This window comes from Coffea eugenioides, chromosome 6 (genome assembly GCF_003713205.1).
Source record: "Coffea eugenioides isolate CCC68of chromosome 6, Ceug_1.0, whole genome shotgun sequence".
Lineage (NCBI taxonomy): Eukaryota > Viridiplantae > Streptophyta > Magnoliopsida > Gentianales > Rubiaceae > Coffea > Coffea eugenioides.
This window is the reverse complement of record NC_040040.1, coordinates 52,102,248-52,120,715: the sequence shown is the minus strand read 5'-3', so window position 1 is coordinate 52,120,715 and position 18,468 is coordinate 52,102,248. Positions and strand designations below refer to the sequence as shown.

The 18,468-nt window shown below is 34.0% G+C and overlaps 2 protein-coding genes across 3 annotated transcripts; both read left to right on the top strand.

Moving 5' to 3' along the window:
• Window positions 1-630: 630 nt before the first annotated feature.
• On the top strand, window positions 631-4,336 carry LOC113774412 (anthranilate N-benzoyltransferase protein 1-like). The gene is made up of 2 exons (XM_027318952.1): window positions 631-1,068; window positions 3,359-4,336. The coding sequence occupies exons 1-2, from the start codon at window positions 631-633 to the stop codon at window positions 4,334-4,336; spliced, it is 1,416 nt and encodes a 471-aa protein (XP_027174753.1).
• A 3,636-nt stretch (window positions 4,337-7,972) lies between these two features.
• On the top strand, window positions 7,973-14,602 carry LOC113775131 (zinc finger CCCH domain-containing protein 16). Of its 2 annotated transcripts, none has more exons than XM_027319883.1 (10): window positions 7,973-8,175; window positions 8,640-8,847; window positions 10,262-10,353; window positions 10,469-10,564; window positions 10,680-10,773; window positions 12,259-12,464; window positions 12,565-12,671; window positions 12,754-13,078; window positions 13,851-13,923; window positions 14,209-14,602. In XM_027319883.1, exons 1-10 carry the CDS (start codon window positions 8,132-8,134, stop codon window positions 14,245-14,247), a joined length of 1,284 nt encoding a protein of 427 aa, XP_027175684.1. In that variant the 5' UTR covers window positions 7,973-8,131; the 3' UTR covers window positions 14,248-14,602. The 2 variants fall into 2 exon arrangements, with proteins under 2 accessions (XP_027175684.1, XP_027175683.1); XM_027319882.1 differs by having other exon boundaries at window positions 13,848-13,923.
• The last annotated feature ends 3,866 nt before the right edge of the window (window positions 14,603-18,468 follow it).

The window sequence follows — 18,468 nt, the reverse complement described above, 5'->3', positions numbered from 1 at the left end:
CTCGTAGAAAAGTTGTTAAAGTAACTTCAGATAACTAACAAATTAAGTTCAACAATATTATAAAATTTCTCTAGCATTAATCTCAATCAGTGACTTTTAGGATAGTTTGAACCTGTCTGTCTCGTCCATAAATGCTCAGGTTGCAGTCCATCTCTTTTGTTTCCAACAAACAGTAGTACACGCGGATAATCTAACTATAACTCAATGCACATCAAAGAGAGTTTCACTCACTCAAGTTAAGGGGGAATTCACAAGACTTACCCATCCAGGCAATTGCTGACCGGAAGGCAACCTAGGTTGCAGTCCTTCTCTAACTTTGATTTTTATGCAAATAGGACTACGAAAGTACATTGTCTGCCTCCAAGTTTTTTTTTTCTTTTTCAAAGTAAGAAGTTGCATTATTGTAAGGTAAACCCGAAAATGCCAGACAAAACTACCACAAAGAACCTTAAAAGGCTTTTACAAAATGCACGTAAAAGTGGGGTCATTTGGTACCTACCAAAAAAAGAAAAGGTCAGTCCCTCGAACACCCCACCTTATATATTGTACACTTTCTATACACCACTTATATGATCCATCCATCGAAAGTAATCTCTGTTACTCTTTTGTGCCCTGTTCATCTTCAAGATCATGGGTTCTTGTGGTTTTCTAGTAAACGTGAAGAGAAGTGAGGTAGTTGCAGCAGCTTCAGCGCAAGAGCACTGGTTGCCCATGTCAAACCTAGATTTGCTCCTACCTCCTCTGGATGTAGGAGTTTTCTTCTGTTACAAGAAAAACAATGATACTACTAGTATCCCTGAGAAAAACCTCATGACTACTCCTACTGAAAGCATGGTTGCTGCCGTCAAGAAAGCTCTTGCTCAAGCACTTGTTTCCTTCTATCCTTTTGCTGGAGAAGTTGTCCAAAACCGCCTTGGAGAACCTGAGCTTCTTTGTAACAATCGTGGGGTTGATTTTCTCGATGCTTTTGCTGATATTGAGCTAAAAGATCTTGATCTCTATCATCCTGACACCTCCATTCATGGAAAGTTTGTCCCATTTAAAAAGCAAGGAGTGCTTTCTATTCAGGTAATAATGTTTGAAATTCTTCATCTATATATAGTTTCCCCTCTCCAAATCCAATTCCCTATTCCCCAGCCAACAGCCCCCCTCCCCTTATTTTACTTCTCTTGTTTTATTTAACATTTTTTGCAGCAACCCTCCATGCAAGTTCAATTTTTTTAAGCCTTTTTTTTGTGAATTTAGCGACGGATCATATCCCTGCATGGCAGTCCTCACTCCGAAATTCATCATTTCAACCTTCAACTAGAGTTTTTCTTGCTCCGTTCCTTTGCATTGGATTATTTGGACCTCTGCTTTTTTAGTTAGTTTGTCATTTTTTGTTTTCATAGTTCATACTAACGGTACTTAGATTCTCCCTTGATTATTTATTGATCTTCATTAGTTTACTTATTTTTTTTATCATTTTAGAGTTTAAGCTCTTTAGTGTAGTATGAGATTCTCGAAACAGGCAAGTGTTTAGCAAAACATAGGAGTAACAAAAGTATCCATTAAGACAAACATTATCTTCTCATGAGTTCAAGGTTCCAAATAATCACTGCATCTATCCCTTTGTAATTGACTTTGTTGAAATTTTAACAATGACTTTGTTGAAAGTTTAAAAATGACTGATAGAATGAATCGTGCAAATTAATTGGTAAGGCATTTAGATGTAATCCAGAGGTCACGAGTTTGAATAAGTTTGTAAGGTTACGAGTTCGAGTTATTGATGAGTTGATAAAGAATCGCTATTGATCCCTTTGCAGTGTAATCAGAATTCAAGAAGTGTTCAAACTTAGATCAGTGAATGGTTAGATTTTTTAATCATTAAGTGTTGTCAAATAGGCCAAAATTGGTTGTTTTAACTCCAAAAGCCCTGCCTTTGTTCCGCAACTAATTATACATTATGTTCATTTTTCACTTTACATAAAAATAAGGGAGAATTGTGTGGCTATTTTAAAATTTAAGGAGGTCGTCTGATATTATGCAAAATTATAGGGGGTCATATGTAATTTACCCTTAATTTATTGATGGCTACTGGAAAGAGTTTCTTGACGCTGTAAACAGCAGATCTTTTACTCTATTGATGGCTTCTTCAAAGAAGAGGACAATAATATGTCAACATTTTCACACAAAAAAAAAAAGAAGGGAACATTCTGCTACAATGGAGATAATTAAAGGTATTGCTGAAGCTCGTATCTGACAAAGAATTATGTCTGGAAAAAATTATCCAAGTGAGTGTTGTATCACTTTCACCAAAAAATTTTGCTATGACTCTTCAACATAATCTGAGGATAACGTCATTGCTTTCTTAAAGGATGTTAATTAATTCAGATAAGGATGAGACGAAAGGCCGTCGGTCCAACAAAATTGTATGTCGTTATCAAAGTTAAATGACTTTGGAGCAAGTCAAATAACTTGGTCTTGTAACTAAAAGTTCTTGTTTGTTTTTACTTTTTACTTTTTTAATCAACATTTTTAAAGCAAATTAGATTTAAATAAGGAATAGCTATTTTTGTTGGTATGTTTCCAATTGACCTTGTTTGGAACCTAAGTTTTTTGTTAAGTTTGTTTGCTGCAAGTTTTTTTAAAATTCTTTAACTACAGTAACCTCAAAAAATTTCTCAAAAATTTTAAATTATATACTTCAAAAAATTCAAAAATCTACACATTTCAAAAAAATTTTAAAAAACTTCTACAGTAAGTTACAGTAAAATTTTAGACAAACTTTCAAAAAACTCACCTTCCAAACAGGGCTACATGTAACATGTTTGTCTGCATTTAACAACCATCCTAATACACTGGCCGATATACTACGTAAATTTATAATGCTATACTGTGTACTGTATACATATCATTTCTACACTAGCCATGTTTGTATAATTCTCTTTTCTACTTTTCTTTTTTAATTTTATACTATCTTATTGTCCTATTCGTCTACTTGAATAGATTTATGCATGCAACTCTCATTTGGTTTTTCCCTTTTTCTTTTTAATCTCATATGGCTATAATGTCTTAGGTGGTGAATACCTTAAAACAAGTTAGTTACTATTTCATCTTATTTTTTTTGTTCCATATTAACAACCTTATTTCTAAAGTGAATTTATAATTCGAATAGAAGTTATGCATCGTGCATCCAATCGAGTAATGTAAAAGAAGCCTTCACACTGCCAGTGATGGAAACACATATCCCAAGTAAAAGACTTACCAAGCCAAGTTTCCTTCTTCTTCTTTTTTTTGTTTGTCACAATTTCCTTCTTGTATTGTTTCCTAGGATGAGATTAACAGATGCAATGCATCAACTTCATTTGTTATACAGGCCACAGAACTCAAATGTGGTAGCCTAGTGATTGGATGCTCATTTGATCACAGAGTAGCAGATGCTCATTCTGCTAACATGTTCTTTACAGCATGGGCAGAGATTGCTCAAGCAAAAGGCACTGCAACTTACACTGCACCATCCCTCAGGCGCTCAATGTTGAATCCCCGACGCCCTACTACCTACGATGCAGCAATCGATGATTTGTACGTATTATTGTCGTCTTTACCACCACCAAAAGAGCCGAAAGCTAGCGATGATCGCCTCTTGAGTCGCATCTACTACATAGAAGGGAAAGAAATCGGACAGCTTCAATCCATGGCTAGTTACAATGGATGCAGAAGGACGAAACTCGAGTCTTTCAGCGCCTTCCTGTGGAAAACCATAGCAGAAGGGAGTTGTGCACAAATTAAAAAAATTAACCTAGGCATTGTCGTCGATGGACGTAAAAGGCTAAAGGGGAGGTATAATGAAGAGAAAAATTTTTCCATGCAAAACTATTTTGGGAATGTGCTGTCAATCCCATATGCTGAAGCAAGTGTACGTGACCTCAAGGAAATGAATCTTGAAGGGGTGGCAGATATGATCCATGCATGCATAGAGGGTGCAAACAAGGAAGATCATTTCTTGGGGTTGATTGATTGGGTTGAGGAACATCGACCGCAGCCAGCTGCTGCAGCAGTCTATTTCAAAAGTAGTGAAGACGAAGAAGCAATCGTGATTTCCTCAGGGCTAAGGTTTCCAGTGGCTCAAATGAATTTTGGATGGGGAATGCCTGATTTTGGATCCTACCATTTTCATTGGGGTGGCCAGACTGGGTACGTAATGCCTATGCCAAGTGTGAGTAGAGAAGGAGATTGGATTGTTTACATGAATCTCTTGAAGAAGCATTTGGATATTGTGGAATCTAAGTCTGCTCATGTGTTTAGGCCATTGAATCCTGCTTATTTGAAGATGAACAAAGGCTGCTGGATGTAACTTTTCTCCGCATTGAGAAAAAACAAAAAGAAGAAGAAGAAGAAGAAGAAGAAAACAAAAGCAACTTTTCTCAACATTCCAAGAGAAAAGTTCTTTGGGTTTTAAATAAAGAGACAGAAAGACCATTTTATGTATGTAGAGAGGTCCAAAATTCTCCACCATCAGCATATAGTAGTTTAAGGATGAAGTGATTGCATTTTTGCATGACAATTATAAAGGCCTTCCCTCAAATTTTGTATTCTTATTTAGGGGTTCAAGCTTTAGTTAGTTGAATAAGCTTATAACATTTCCAATAGATCTCCCCTCCCACTTCAAAGCCGGCCTTGTTTGGATTGCAGTTTTCCAAAGAAAAATATTTATGTTTTGCGTGGTTACATTTTTCAATCATTCTTTTATCTAACATACATTAGTGGAACTGAACTTAAAATTTTATGGATCCATCTCTATATTATTATGTATATAAAGCTTGAGGGAGCTTATGGTGTTGACATTTTTTGTTATTTTAAACTGCCTTATTTGCTATTACCCTTCCAATAAAGCAAAAAACGGTCCAAGCATATTCAAAAAAATTATCTAATTCTTAAGTCCATAAAAAATATTAAATTAATTTGATAACTACACATAATTATAAGTGACTACCAATTAATTATCCATCTATATATTTTTCTTTTCTTATTAAATTTTTAATACTACATTAATTTTACAAGTAAAAAGCCAATTTCTATTAAAAAATTTGTTACAAGTAAGAAAAAATATAATCTTTATTAAATAGCAAGCTCAACTCAAGACGAAAATAGTGTAGGAGAAAAACTCTTTTTGTTACATAGGGAACTCTAGACTTAGGCCTGATAGAAGAGAAAGCCTAGTGTGTGTGTATACATATAATTACCTATATTCTCTTTCTTAGATGGCATAAATAATTGAAGAGAATTAAGGGGTTATTTGGATACTTGGATTTTACCCATATTTGTATCCAAATCTTTTATAATTAGTTTTTCTTATAATTTCTCTCTCTTTTAACAATTCTATCTTTTTAGATAAATTTGAATTATTTGTTTTTATGGTTCCATCCTCTTTGAATAATACATATTTTTTAATAAATTTGTACAATTTGTTAAATCCATACGGACTAATTTAGTGTACACTGATAGATTTACTAATATTGTTGGAATCTAAATATATCTGTTAATGTAGAAAATAAACTGTTGGATCTTTTGTACTTAATTAAGTACAGATGTGTAGCAAGGTTATGGTCATTATAAAAATTTCAATCATCTAAAGGAATATTTGTAACAAATATAGCTACCAATTTTTTAACATGTGTTACAATTTTTGATGAATGCTATTGTATTATAGTAAATGTATGTAAAGAAGTTTTTAAAAGCTAGCATGCTAGTTTTTTATAATTTTTACTAGTGTAAGTGGAAGATCTCCAATCCAAGATTTCTATCTTACACTCCCTCCTCCGAACCTCCCAACCCATTTCTCTCCCCAAGATAGTTAAGCATTCACAATATGTCAATTTTTAAAATTAATATAAATGAACATGTAAAATTGTTATTAATTTTTGTATTTAAATATTTCATACTTGTACAAATTCATGATAAACTAAAAAAAAAAAAAAAACTGTGCTAAAGCACTGGCAATTCTTTTTACGGACAAAATACTAGTTAGTTATATGGGATAATTGCAGAAACCTCCCCTGACTTTTATAGTAATAGCATTGACCTCCTCTATCAATTTCAAAATAGCACTGACCTCCCCTATCAAAAGTTGGAGGCAATTTAATAGGCAAAAGTGGGTCAATTTACTAAAGTACCCCTGACATGATTTAATTTTACCAAATGAATGTGATGAGTACTTTCATCAAACCCAACAAAACATTTGTTAATAAAAATTATACTAAATTAACTATTTCTGCATAGTTTAACTAATTAACTAATTAACTAAATAACTAAATAACTAATAATCTAATTAATTAATAACTAATTATCTAATTAACTATTAACTAATTATCTAATTAACTATTAACTAATTAACTAATTATCTAATTGTTAATAGTTATTAACTAATCAAACTATTTCTGCATAGTTAAACTAATTAACTATTAACTAATTATCTAATTAATTATTAACTAATTATCTAATTAATTAATTAACTAATTAACTAATTACTATTTATCTAATTAACTAATTAACTAAATCTGTTGTCTGTCCGAAACTAACAAACTATTTGCATGTTAAACTAATTAACTAATTAATGTTTAACTAATTAACTACCTAATTATCTAATTAATTTATTAACTAATTAACTAATTTTTGTTTATCTAATTATCTAATTAACTGAAGTTGTTGTCTATCCGAAACTAACAAACTATTTGCATGTTAAACTAATTAACTAATTAACTAAAGCTTTTGTCTATCCGAAACTAACAAACTATTTGCATGTTAAACTAATTAACTAATTAACTGCTTAACTAATTAACTAACTAATTATCTAATTAATTAATTAACTAATTAACTAATTTCTGTTTATCTAATTAACTAATTAACTAATTTCTGTTTATCTAATTAACTAATTAACTAATTAACTAAAACTGTTGTCTATCCGAAACTAACAAATTATTTGCATGTTAAACTAATTAACTAATTAATTAATTAACTAACTAACTAATTAACAAACTATTTGCATGTTAAAATATGCAGTACGCATTATCTATTTAAAGTATCGGCTCTTTATGGGTATTTTACTTTCAAACATTTAATTTATGATAAAAACATCAATGTTTGTAAGTAAAATTCAAAAAGTGTTACAGTAATATTCTTACAAAAAGGGAGGGGCATAGGGCCATAAATTAAATGTTTAAAAGCAAGAATATTGATATTACTGTAACACTTTTTGAATTTTACTTACAAACATTGATGTTTTTATCATAAATTAAATGTTTGAAAGTAAAATACCTATAAAGAGCCGATACTTTAAATAGGTAATGCGTACTGCATATAGTTTAACATGCAAATAGTTTGTTAATTAGTTAGTTAGTTAATTAGTTAATTAGTTAAGCAGTTAATTAGTTAATTAGTTTAACATACAAATAGTTTGTTAGTTTCGGACAGACAACAGCTTTAGTTAATTAGTTAATTAATTAATTAGATAATTAGTTAATTAATTAATTAGATAATTAGTTAATAGTTAATTAGTTTAACTATTAACTAATTAGATAATTAGTTAAGCAATTGTCAAGCAAATAATAATTGTCAAGCAAGTAAGGGCAAAATTGGAAGAAAATTCTTATCTCACTTCTACAAAAGCTGTCAAGGAGGTTTCTGCAACGAATTGTTACTGTTCAGGGGAGGTGAATGCAATTTCTAAACCTAGAGGGGAGGTCAGTGCAAATGTCAGAAATCTTAGGGGAGGTTTCTGCAATTATCCCTAGTTATATTTAGAGTAAAATTTTACAGTTTTCCCCTAATAGCCTGTTTGCGGGATCAAGGCATGAGGGATGGCTAGTGGGCTAGCCCGATCTTGAATGGAGGCCCAACCCACAAAACGCCCCGAACTCATCACCGCCTTCAGCGTTATGAAAACGCACATGAATACCCCTTTGATTACCAATTCCACAGTTCCGCTTCATAACTCAGTGGAAAGTAAAGACCCAGAACTCGGGGAAAGAAAAGAATTCCTCTGAACTTCTGAAGTTTATTTTTCCATTCAAATTCTTGAATCCTCCCCGCAATTTTCAAGTTATAATCAGTAAGAGATTGAAAAAATTCATCAAGTAATTGGCAGAATATCATGCCTCCCAAGAAAGAACTCTGTAGGAATTTTCTCCGTGGCAGGTGCTACAATCTTCTGCCTTTTTATACGTTTTTCCTATTCGTTATTCTTTTTTTTTTTTTTTTAATCTTTACCATTTAATCTGGGTTTTTCATATCCAATTACTATGTTTTCTTTTTTCTCCCCTTCTTTCCGCTTTTCTGCAATGGGTTTGTTGTTATTGCTGGAATAATGGTTAATAGAACTTCTACCTCTTTTGTTTGGTTTAGTTAATTTTGGAGCTAATTTTTTGTTCTGGGGTGATTTTTTATCTGTTTCATATGGACCGGTATGATGATTATGGTTCTATTGCTGCAAAATGTTGGTTTAGTAAATTATTGATGCAGTATGTTGTTTGGGGCTTTATATTCTGTTGTTCTTGTGCATCTCTGCATTGTTTCTTTCTTTAGACAATTTACAGGCTTTTTGAATTGGCTTCATTCATTTATTTCTATGTAATAATCTGTTACCAGCTTATGTCTTCCAGCTGTCAATATGGTGATCGTTGCAAATTCCTTCATGCTGCTCAAACACCTGCAAGACAAAATCCATTTGGGTTAGGCATGCAAACTGGCAACCAATTTCAGCATGCAAATCTGCAACAGCAAAAGCCAAATCCTTTTGGATTTGGTGTCCAAAACAGTTCTCAGCCTAGAGGAGCTGGTGATTTTAGTTCGAAACAAAATCAATTCAAGGTTTTTTGCCTGTTTAAGTTTCAGTTATTAGTCAGTTGTTGAAGTTTCTGTATCATCATTCACTATTTGGTTAAAAAGCCAGAAAAACTGGCGACACCAATACTCTCTGTTAGCGCCTGTTCCTCTGTGTATGCTACTTGGACACAGAAATTACGTTTGCTGTAGTTATTTTAACCTAACATAAAAAGAGTATCTATTTTTTATGTTTAATATAAATATCTTTAAGTACCTCTATGGCAACTGAATTTTTCCTCGAGTCTCATTTGTGTGGGTAATCCTTCATGTATCAATCAAACTATTCAATTTCTAAAAGTGTTGTTACACAGCCATCTCAATTAGGTTTCGCAGAGACCATGGGGATGTAGCCTGCTATGTCAATGAGTTCCTCTAGCAATTGATTTGCAGAACTGGCCTGCTTATATAAGCTTACAGTGTTAATACTTGAAATCATTGCAACTATTTTCATGGAAATTTAGCTTTCCAGTTATAACCTTGAGCTCAATGATCATAGTTACGTGCACGACCTCATCCCTAAGATTGTTTTTGTCTGATATAGCACATTCTTTTGATAGAATTGCTACATGGTTGTACATTTGGAAGTAAACTGACCAAATGAGAATGAAACAGAGGGGTAGTAAGGCTTTTGAAAAGGGTCATTGTATATTTTAGATACTCTTCCCTTGTGAATGATATGACATGTAATACGAATAGGATTGAACCTAATGACAACCTCTTCATTTACATTTTTAAAATTGTTTCTGCTTTTTCAAATGAATCAATGAAATTTGAAATAATGCAAACCAAAAGTGTTTACATGAGAAATAAGATAGCCAAGAGTATAGCTTCAGATTATAGATATAGTTCTCATGATCTCAAATGAAATCTAAATGTACACTAAATTGGGTAGATGGCACTTCTACCAAAGATAAATGATATTCCTTCTGCAATAGGGTGTTTATATGTTGCTGTTGTACTTTTAAGTAGAATTCATATTGAGGTCATGCTGCAGAGTCACCACATGACTGGCTATTAAAAAAAACTATTCAGCATTTTGAATATGTCCATGGGATTTCAAATGTGTTGTGTTGCTTTTATCCAGTGGACCTCTTCCAACCTCTTACTTGAAACCCCTGATTTTGTAAACTATTTTGAATATAATGAATGCTCTAAATAACTTTTAAACAATAACGCCACAAAGATGAAATTAAGCTCTAGCATCAGTCTTAGTAAAAAATTTTGGAGGAACATATGACTGGGGAAGTGATTAGATTCTTCTTACATTTTTCATCCAAATTCAGAAAAAATCCATTCTATTCTATGACTATAATTGCCTTTTATCAACATATTTATACCACTGGCAGTCTGGCATTTTCAAGTATAAATTTTTAGTAATTCCGAATTTTTTCATTGTTAGGCTTTTGAAAACAAGTGGACTCGCTCTTCCCAAGCAAACACGGGGAATTCTGCTGCATCAAGGCAACCTGATAATCAGCCACCCTCTCACAAGTGAGTGTTTTATTGCTTTTGCTTATGCATATAGATATTTTGCTTCCAGTGCTGTAAAGTTATATTTAATCACTGAAGTTGAAACGGTGAATTTGGTATTTTGATTCATGTCAAGGTGCACAGATCCTGAGTCATGCAAACGCCAGATTCTCGAAGACTTTGAAAATGAGAGACCTTTGTGGAAGCTAACTTGCTATGGTCACTCTAAATAGTATGTTGTTGCTTTTTGTGGGTATACTTTATCACTAACTTTTTCACTTGGCATTTTGATTTTTATGACTTGGGATATTTATGAAATTGTAATTTGGAGATGTTTTTCTTTTCAGTGGCCCTTGTGACATTGTTGGCGACATCAGTTATGAAGAGTTTCGAGCAACGGCATATGATGATGCTAAACGTGGATTGAGTTTGCAATCAATTGTGAGATAAATTGCACTCTCTGCTTTATTTATCTTCCTCTGGTGAGAAAAGCTGCAGGTTTGCAGCTTGCGAGTTACTTACAAATATTAACAAATGTTTATGCTAGTAAGGCAAATGTTAAGCAGGTGGAAATGGAATAGCATCTCAAAACCCCCTGTATTTTCCTAGTAGGAAGAATCAGTTGCTATCTTAACTTATTATTGTCCCCAGTTCCATCTAAACTGTAAAAAGACTATACCCAATTTGCATTTTCTGTCCATATTCCTATCCAATTACCTCAAGATTTGAATTAATTTTCTTCTGTTCACTATTCAGAAGATGATCTTCTTGCACTTTATGGTCTGTGATAAATGTACAACAAAACATAAAAGTACAACTAAAGAAAAAGTGAAACCTGTAGGCATGATGCTTATACAGTGGCATAACTGGTCCAAATTAGTAATTGATTAAAGTTCTTGGTTAATGTGATGGTTTAGTCAACTTTTTATACTTTGTATGTCGGGGATGTTCTTGAATAGTTGAGTTTAGATTGTGAATTGAGAAACCGGAAAATTCTTGATGAAAATATGAGTTTTTCCTTCACTAACTAAGGTTTTCTGGATCCAACCGGGATTCAAGCCTTGTTCATAATCTTTGGTAAAACAGTAATAGATGAAGGTCTCATACCTTGCCTTAGGAAGAACTACAGACGTTGTGAAAGTGACTATATCTTGTACGACATCAAAGTTTGCTAAATGTTCATCACATATTTTTGCACAAGCCATATGAGCCTCTTAGCCCGCTTTCTTTTGTTTTTCCTTCCTTAAAGTAGTCATATCTCCAATTCTTGAGTTCATATTTTTGTACTATTCTTCCTGCTTCATGCTGACTGCTCTTTGCCTTTATGTTCCTTTTCTTTGCCATGAAGTGTAAAAGGGACTACTAAATTTCCCAAAAAAATTTCACTACCTCATTTCTTGCCATACTCTTTCCTTGCATCCCAAATGCATCAAGTGGATCCTGCATTCTGCTTCCCGACAATCCCATCGTAGTCATAATCTTGAACCTTGGGATTGTAGTCACAGAATCTGAATGTGCCATCTTCCTGCTTTATCACATACAGCCAACCTGAAAAAGAAAAGAAATGAAATTCTGACAGTCATTACCATCTAGCAATCAATATAGATTTTAACAAACCCTGGTTATTTGTTCCCAATGACTTTGAATTTTCCTTGTATAGAGGAACCGAGATTGACTTGTGACTCTTGTTCTATTGTTTCGATCGTTGTCATCAGGTAGGACAGTGATCAAGATGATGTGGTGGCTGTCTGATAGAAAACAAATTATCTTCTTAGTTTTCTTATCTATCAATGAAATGTCCAAATTAGAGTTAATTGAAGTGCTTCAGCAAGACCCCATCTCTTACACTTGTTTCTTCTGGAATTTCTGTATCTAGGCCAAAGGATGTTTCCTTTGCTAACTGTTACTGTGTTCATCTTGTTACAGGTTGAGAGGGAGAGGAACTTACTTAATTCTAAGTTAGTGGAATTTGACAGCCTACTGCGCAGTCCATACAAAGGCTCATCAAATTCTGCCATTGGTCTTCAAAGTCCTTTTCCTATAAGTGTACGGAATACCTCAGTTAGTGCTCAAAACAGTAATCCACCTTCGTTCTCAAGTTTTAGTCAATTGGGCACATCACTTGGTGGAGGGTATGAATCACGCTTTATCTCATATTCAAATTTAGTATAACACTGTCCCACTCTGCTTGTTGGTTTTGTTTATGATTTCTGTTGGTGCTTTGTTTTTCAGTGCTACTGCTTCGCCCAACAATTTTTTTGGTCAACAGCATGCTTTTCAGAGCACCAGTCAGACGTCAAGCACGTTTAAAATGACTAACTCACCATTTCAAAATTCAGGTACAGAAACAAAGTCATGCTTTCTGAGGTAGATCATGTGGCCTTGAGGTTAAGTATTTCCTTTGACTCATTTATGTGCTAGGTTTTGGCAGCCAACTTCCTTCCCAGACACTTCAAAGTCCCTTCGCGTCGGGTTCCGCAAGCTTCGGCAATAGATCAGTAAATACTTTGCAGAACCCATTGTTTGCTTCACCTGTCTCAGCACAGACTTCTACACTGTCAAATGTGTCTAATAATAACATGAAGTCTGGTTTCGCAAGCTTCAGCAACAGTTCTGTGCAGAACCCATTTTCTACTTCAACTGTCTCATCACAGAGTTCTATATTTGGTGATAATACGAATGCACTTTTCAGTGTTAATGCTAATGTGAATGAAGTTGGATTGTCCGCAGGCAACATTGACTTGAAGTAAGTTAAGAAGCCAAATAACTGGTTATTCAGTTTCTTTACGCATATTCTTCAATATTAATTGGCTTTGTTGTTTCTTTCAACTTTTTTGTCTCTCCTTTTGTCTTATGCAAATAACCGAAACATTCAACTACACATTGTTCACGAAGTCAGTGAAATAGCATGCAAGTTTCCAATATATTACCCATTTTGTTGAATTGCATGGAGCTCTGACCTAGTTGGACATGCTCCTACTTTCATCTTCTTTGGATATAACTTATAGTGGTTATTTTGGTCTCTGATTATTATTTAACAACTCTATTGTTTGATGCCATTCTTATTGAGGAATGATAGTCACTCGGATCTATTTGTTGTTTTTTCCTGGGTATGATTTCCATGTGAGCAATAGCACGTAATTTTACTCATAAGAGAGTCCTTTTCACAAATTTGCCAAACCAGCGATGGGCGATGGCCTCAAGTGATGTGTGGTTTTGAGCTGTTGAGCTGGGTGATACCTACGATGCAAAACCGAGTTGCTTCTTTTGATAAATGTAGTCTTCATTGACTAAATTTCTTTCAGTGTGAATGGAAAACCTAATGCTATTGAATATGCGCACATGTTCTATAGTATATCCAAGAACCACCGGCTACTGTGTATTGAAAGAGGACATCTTGTGAACTTCTTTAGATCAAGGAGAAAAACAATTCCACACAGTTTCCCTTTAATCCTTTGTCATTGTTAATCTATGTCACCCATCTTATCTGCAAATTAATTTCTCTATTTCTACAGCAGGTTGGCCACACCAGAGGAGAATCTTAATGGGGATAACAGTATCTGGAGGAAAGAGGAGTGGGGTATTGGAGAGGTAATTTATTAACATCTTGGTCTATCTTATCTTGTCTATTTCTTAGATAGAAGGCAACAGTATCTATTTCTTAGATAGAAGGCATCAATGGGAGTTGAACAAGATGGGTTGCGTATGTCAAGAGTTTTCCATTTTAATGATTATTAACATATAGGGAAGCTGTAACTCATCCATTGAACTTGTGATGTTGGCTTCTCAAACAGCAGTGTTATACTTTTTTCACATGATTTCGGTAGTTGGAATTACAAGAAGATTTTAACATTGACTGTGTTCCTCCCTTCTCAGATCCCAGAAGCAGAACCTCCAGTTGAGTATTGCAGGTAGGGATCCTACCAGATGGCAGTAGTGTTTTTCATGGAATGGACTGTTGCAGGATTCTACTCTACAGAGACAAAACATGAATCACTTCTCGGGAAATTTCTCTTCTGGATTCTGCCGAGTAGCTAGTTCTGTCAGCAATGCCAATTTGGTGTTCACACCCGTTAAGCTTAACGTGTTTGCCAGTCATCGTTACTGTATACATATATTCTTCAACTTCAAAATGGACTGAACTAAAAATAGTTGTGCATTAGAATCTACATTTTTGTCTTGTTTGGCACATGGAGCCTGAAGCCAGAGTCCAGACAACTGTATTCAGTGTTCTGTATATGATATTACAGTTCAATTAATTTGCTACCCACCCTTTCCTTGCCCCAGTTTTCTGTCAACGTCGTCTTTCTGAACATCAGGCCTAGTTAGTGCTTGAGCTAGGGCTGCAATTGACTCAAGTAGCTCGAGTCAGAGCTCGACCCGAGCTCGGTCAACACCAGGTTTGAGCCAATCGTTAATATATACGAGTCGAACTCGAACAATCATTTGTTAGGCTTGATTGCTCGATGAGTCGCTGGAAAAGCTTGAGTTGATATGAAATTATAAAAATATCCCTACATCAATTAAAATAGAGCTGACTTCGAGCTCCTTACAAGGCAGAATGTCGAGCGAAACTCTAGCTGCTCGTGAACCAAAAATCAAGTCAAGCTTGCGAGCCAGAAACGAGTCGAACTCGAACTTTTCTTTTTCTAAATCGAGTCAAGTTCGAGCTCGTCAAGCTTCACTTTTTTGACTCAATGAGCTCGAACTCAAGATCGGACATTAAAAAGTCCAATTCGGCTCGATAAGTTCAAAACTCGACTCGTTTGTAACCCTAGTTTGAGCATCGTGAAGAGGACATTGAAGCCTCTAGGCCCTACCTCAAATGGGTAGTTCTTCTGCATTTATCTGGTTCTTGGTCAAAATAGAGCTAGCCCATCAAACAAAAGTACTTGATGTTTGTGATTATCCATTTATTGCGAGTAAGCAATTGATTTGGAAATTTTAAGCTTGACCTTCGACTGAACCATGAAGGTTAAAAAAGAAACAGTAAAAAGAAAAGAAAAATAAGTCATTTCAACTGAGATGCAATCATACAAATCCATACCTCTATAATATCCAACCATGACTCCAATAAAAAAATGTACATATTCTAATTTAATCAGGAAGCAAACATATAGTATTATATAATTTTTTATGTCATCAACAAGCTGTCCTCACATTGGGACAGAAATACTTTATTTATGAAAACCCTATTGTCTATTCCTGGTGAATATATTGCCCCGTTCTAATGTATCTAGTATTGACAAAGACAAAGGAACCCCAGGCAATTGTTTTATTCTTCTCATGAACTTCATCACTATTTCTACAGATGATTTATTATTGATTAATTATGCAAGAAAAACAAAACGACACTGGTATAACATTAACGCGGTTTTGAAACTTTTTGTGATTATTCTAATTTACATGCAAATACAGCTGCCAATGTGGATTATTCTGAAAAATATATGTAAATGTATTTTGACTCAATTTATAAGAATTGATCACTTTCTCATAATTAAAAGGTCATATTTTCAAATTTTATTGCTCATGTGAAAACTGTATTGATAGACAATATGTAAAAACCTCTCTAAGCATTTTATAATTTCGGATGCATACCCTGATGCGTGACGGTGATCGGAACGGAATCCATCCAAATTTTTCTGCTACGAAAACAACAGCTGCAAATATGAAAAGGTTGATGAACCACCGAGTTTTGACTCAATGGCCACCAAAAAAAAGATTAAGTCCCTCTTTGTGTTGTTAGCTAGGAATTCGGACCTCAGCTGTTGCAGTTAAAAAAATTCAAAAGAGATGTCAAAGCACGCATTTAATCTAGTCAGGTCTGTATACAATTTTATCGTTGCGGAAAAAAAAAAAATTGGTTGTTCATCAAAGATTAGGGCAGAAAGTCGTGCGGTGACGGTGCCAAATTGTGGGTGCCACGACCCTCTGGCAGCAAAACAACTACTCCTTAACATTGCGGAGGGCCCTTTTTCCTCTCTCACACAGTCACACAGTGGCAATCACTACGTAATTGAGGTCCCAAAAATGGAAAGAAAATTGATAGTAGTAGTTAAAAGATCTATCTCAGTAATGAAATTAGACAATTAGTAGAGGTACTAAACTACTAATGGTTGGTCAATTATTGGTTATGTGTTTTGGGCTCTTTTTTCTTTCTCTGTTTATTAGTAGTAAGATCTTCCAAAAGAGCTGTCAATCAATTGCAATTAGCCTTTTTCTTGAACCAATTTTAACTACTACTAGTACTATTACTACTACTACTAGGTGATTATAAACAAAGGCAGAAGGTGTAATCCAATGTTTATTAGGTGATTTTTTGGGTTAGTATGTGATCCCAAAGCTAATCATCAAATGCTACAAATGCCAAATTGATACTTCTTGGAACTTACTGAAAAGTCAACATGCAGAAATAAGAATAGTCTATGACAAGATTCACTCCTTTTTGTGGAGGTGAAAAGGGTAAAAAAAAAAAAAAAAAAGCAAAAATGATTGCATGAGAATTGAAAATCACGGGTTCCACTATAATTATGCTGTAGCCAAAGGGCCCAAGACTTAATTGACACTGAAATGCAATAAATGTGGCAAGAAGAAAAACCATCTCATTATTGGCGATATATCTCAAGATACACTTTTCAAATTTTCTTTTTGCCTTTTGGTCCTACAAGACATACTTTTTGCAACAAATGCAAATTAGAATGTTCAAATCTTATGTACCCCAAGCAAGTTGCTTTTGTCATTTTCATGGGGAACATTATTATTATTCGAGTAACCTTTCCTATTTAATTTTCTTGCAATTCTTGATTCTGAAAAAACAAAAAAAGGAATTCCTACCATTATAGTAATGGTTATGATTTATCCAATTAATGATATATTCAGTCGAAGAAGTTGCTAAATGAAAAATATGTTAATTTGTTATACTACGGCATTATTTTCTTAATACCAGACGTAGCTAGATTAAATTGTAAACGATCTCAAGAGATAAATGAATTATTAAATTGTCTTACCACGACTTATCATCGATGGTTGCAATCAAATAAAACTAGAAATGCTAAGCTAAAACTCTCAATTTTCTAGCAGGATTATGATTTTCTTTCTTACAATGACAGTTATTGAACGAGAATATATGTTGTACATAAGAATTTACAATACACAAATCCCTTTAAACAAAATCACATTAAATTTTTTATACAAAAAAAATCTCAAAATCTCATTACATTAGAAGGGTTTATTCAATTCTACCACCTCCTAAGTTCAACCCCAGCTCAACCCAAAAAATAATCAAAAAAAAAAATTGAGACTAAGGAAAAAGTATTTGATTAAAAGTAGTAGATGCAAGAATCACATTATTAATCTTTAATATCCAAAAAAAATCTCAAAATCTCATTAAACAAGAAGGGTTTATTCAATTCTATCCTCCTATTCCATCTCAAGCCCTAAAAACAAAAGTAAACATAAAAAAAAAAAGAATGAGGCTAAGAAAAGGTAAAAGAAGAAAAGAGGATAGGTGTAGATATCTGTAAAGAGGAAAAAAGGGAAAGTTGATTGAAACTCAAAAAAGTAGTAGTGTTACAAAAAGAACGCGGACAAAACAGAATAGTAGTGTAGTAGTAGTTGGTTGTTGGGCCAGTTGGGGTAGCCAGCGAGCGAATGAACGAATCAAATACAAAACTAATTTGCAGACACGTCTTTCTGTTTGTGTAAGGACTAAGCCGTAGTACAATTGTCAATTAGTTGTATGCTTTTCTTCTTTTCTTCCCTTCAAATATTCGACATTCATCATTTGAATCAATCATCAATAGCTGTATTTGTCAATTTTGTATTGATTTTTCTAGTTGCTTTGCATCTCTTCCTAACCCCCCTCCCCCCTCCCCCCAGCTTTTTTTTTTTAAATCTAATGCTTCAACAACGTGCTAGCATGTAATAATTGGATTTCTATTTACTTTTCAAAAGACATTTTAATTTTGTGAAATTGAATTGGGATTGACTTAATTATGTGATGGAATGGTTATTGCATTGCCATTCCATCATAAAACTTTTTATCGTTTTTGTCTAATGACAACAATCTGCGTTACTCCAATGCTACACTGTAAGGGAAGAGGGTCTAACAGAGTTTACACTGAGATTCAGAGAGAA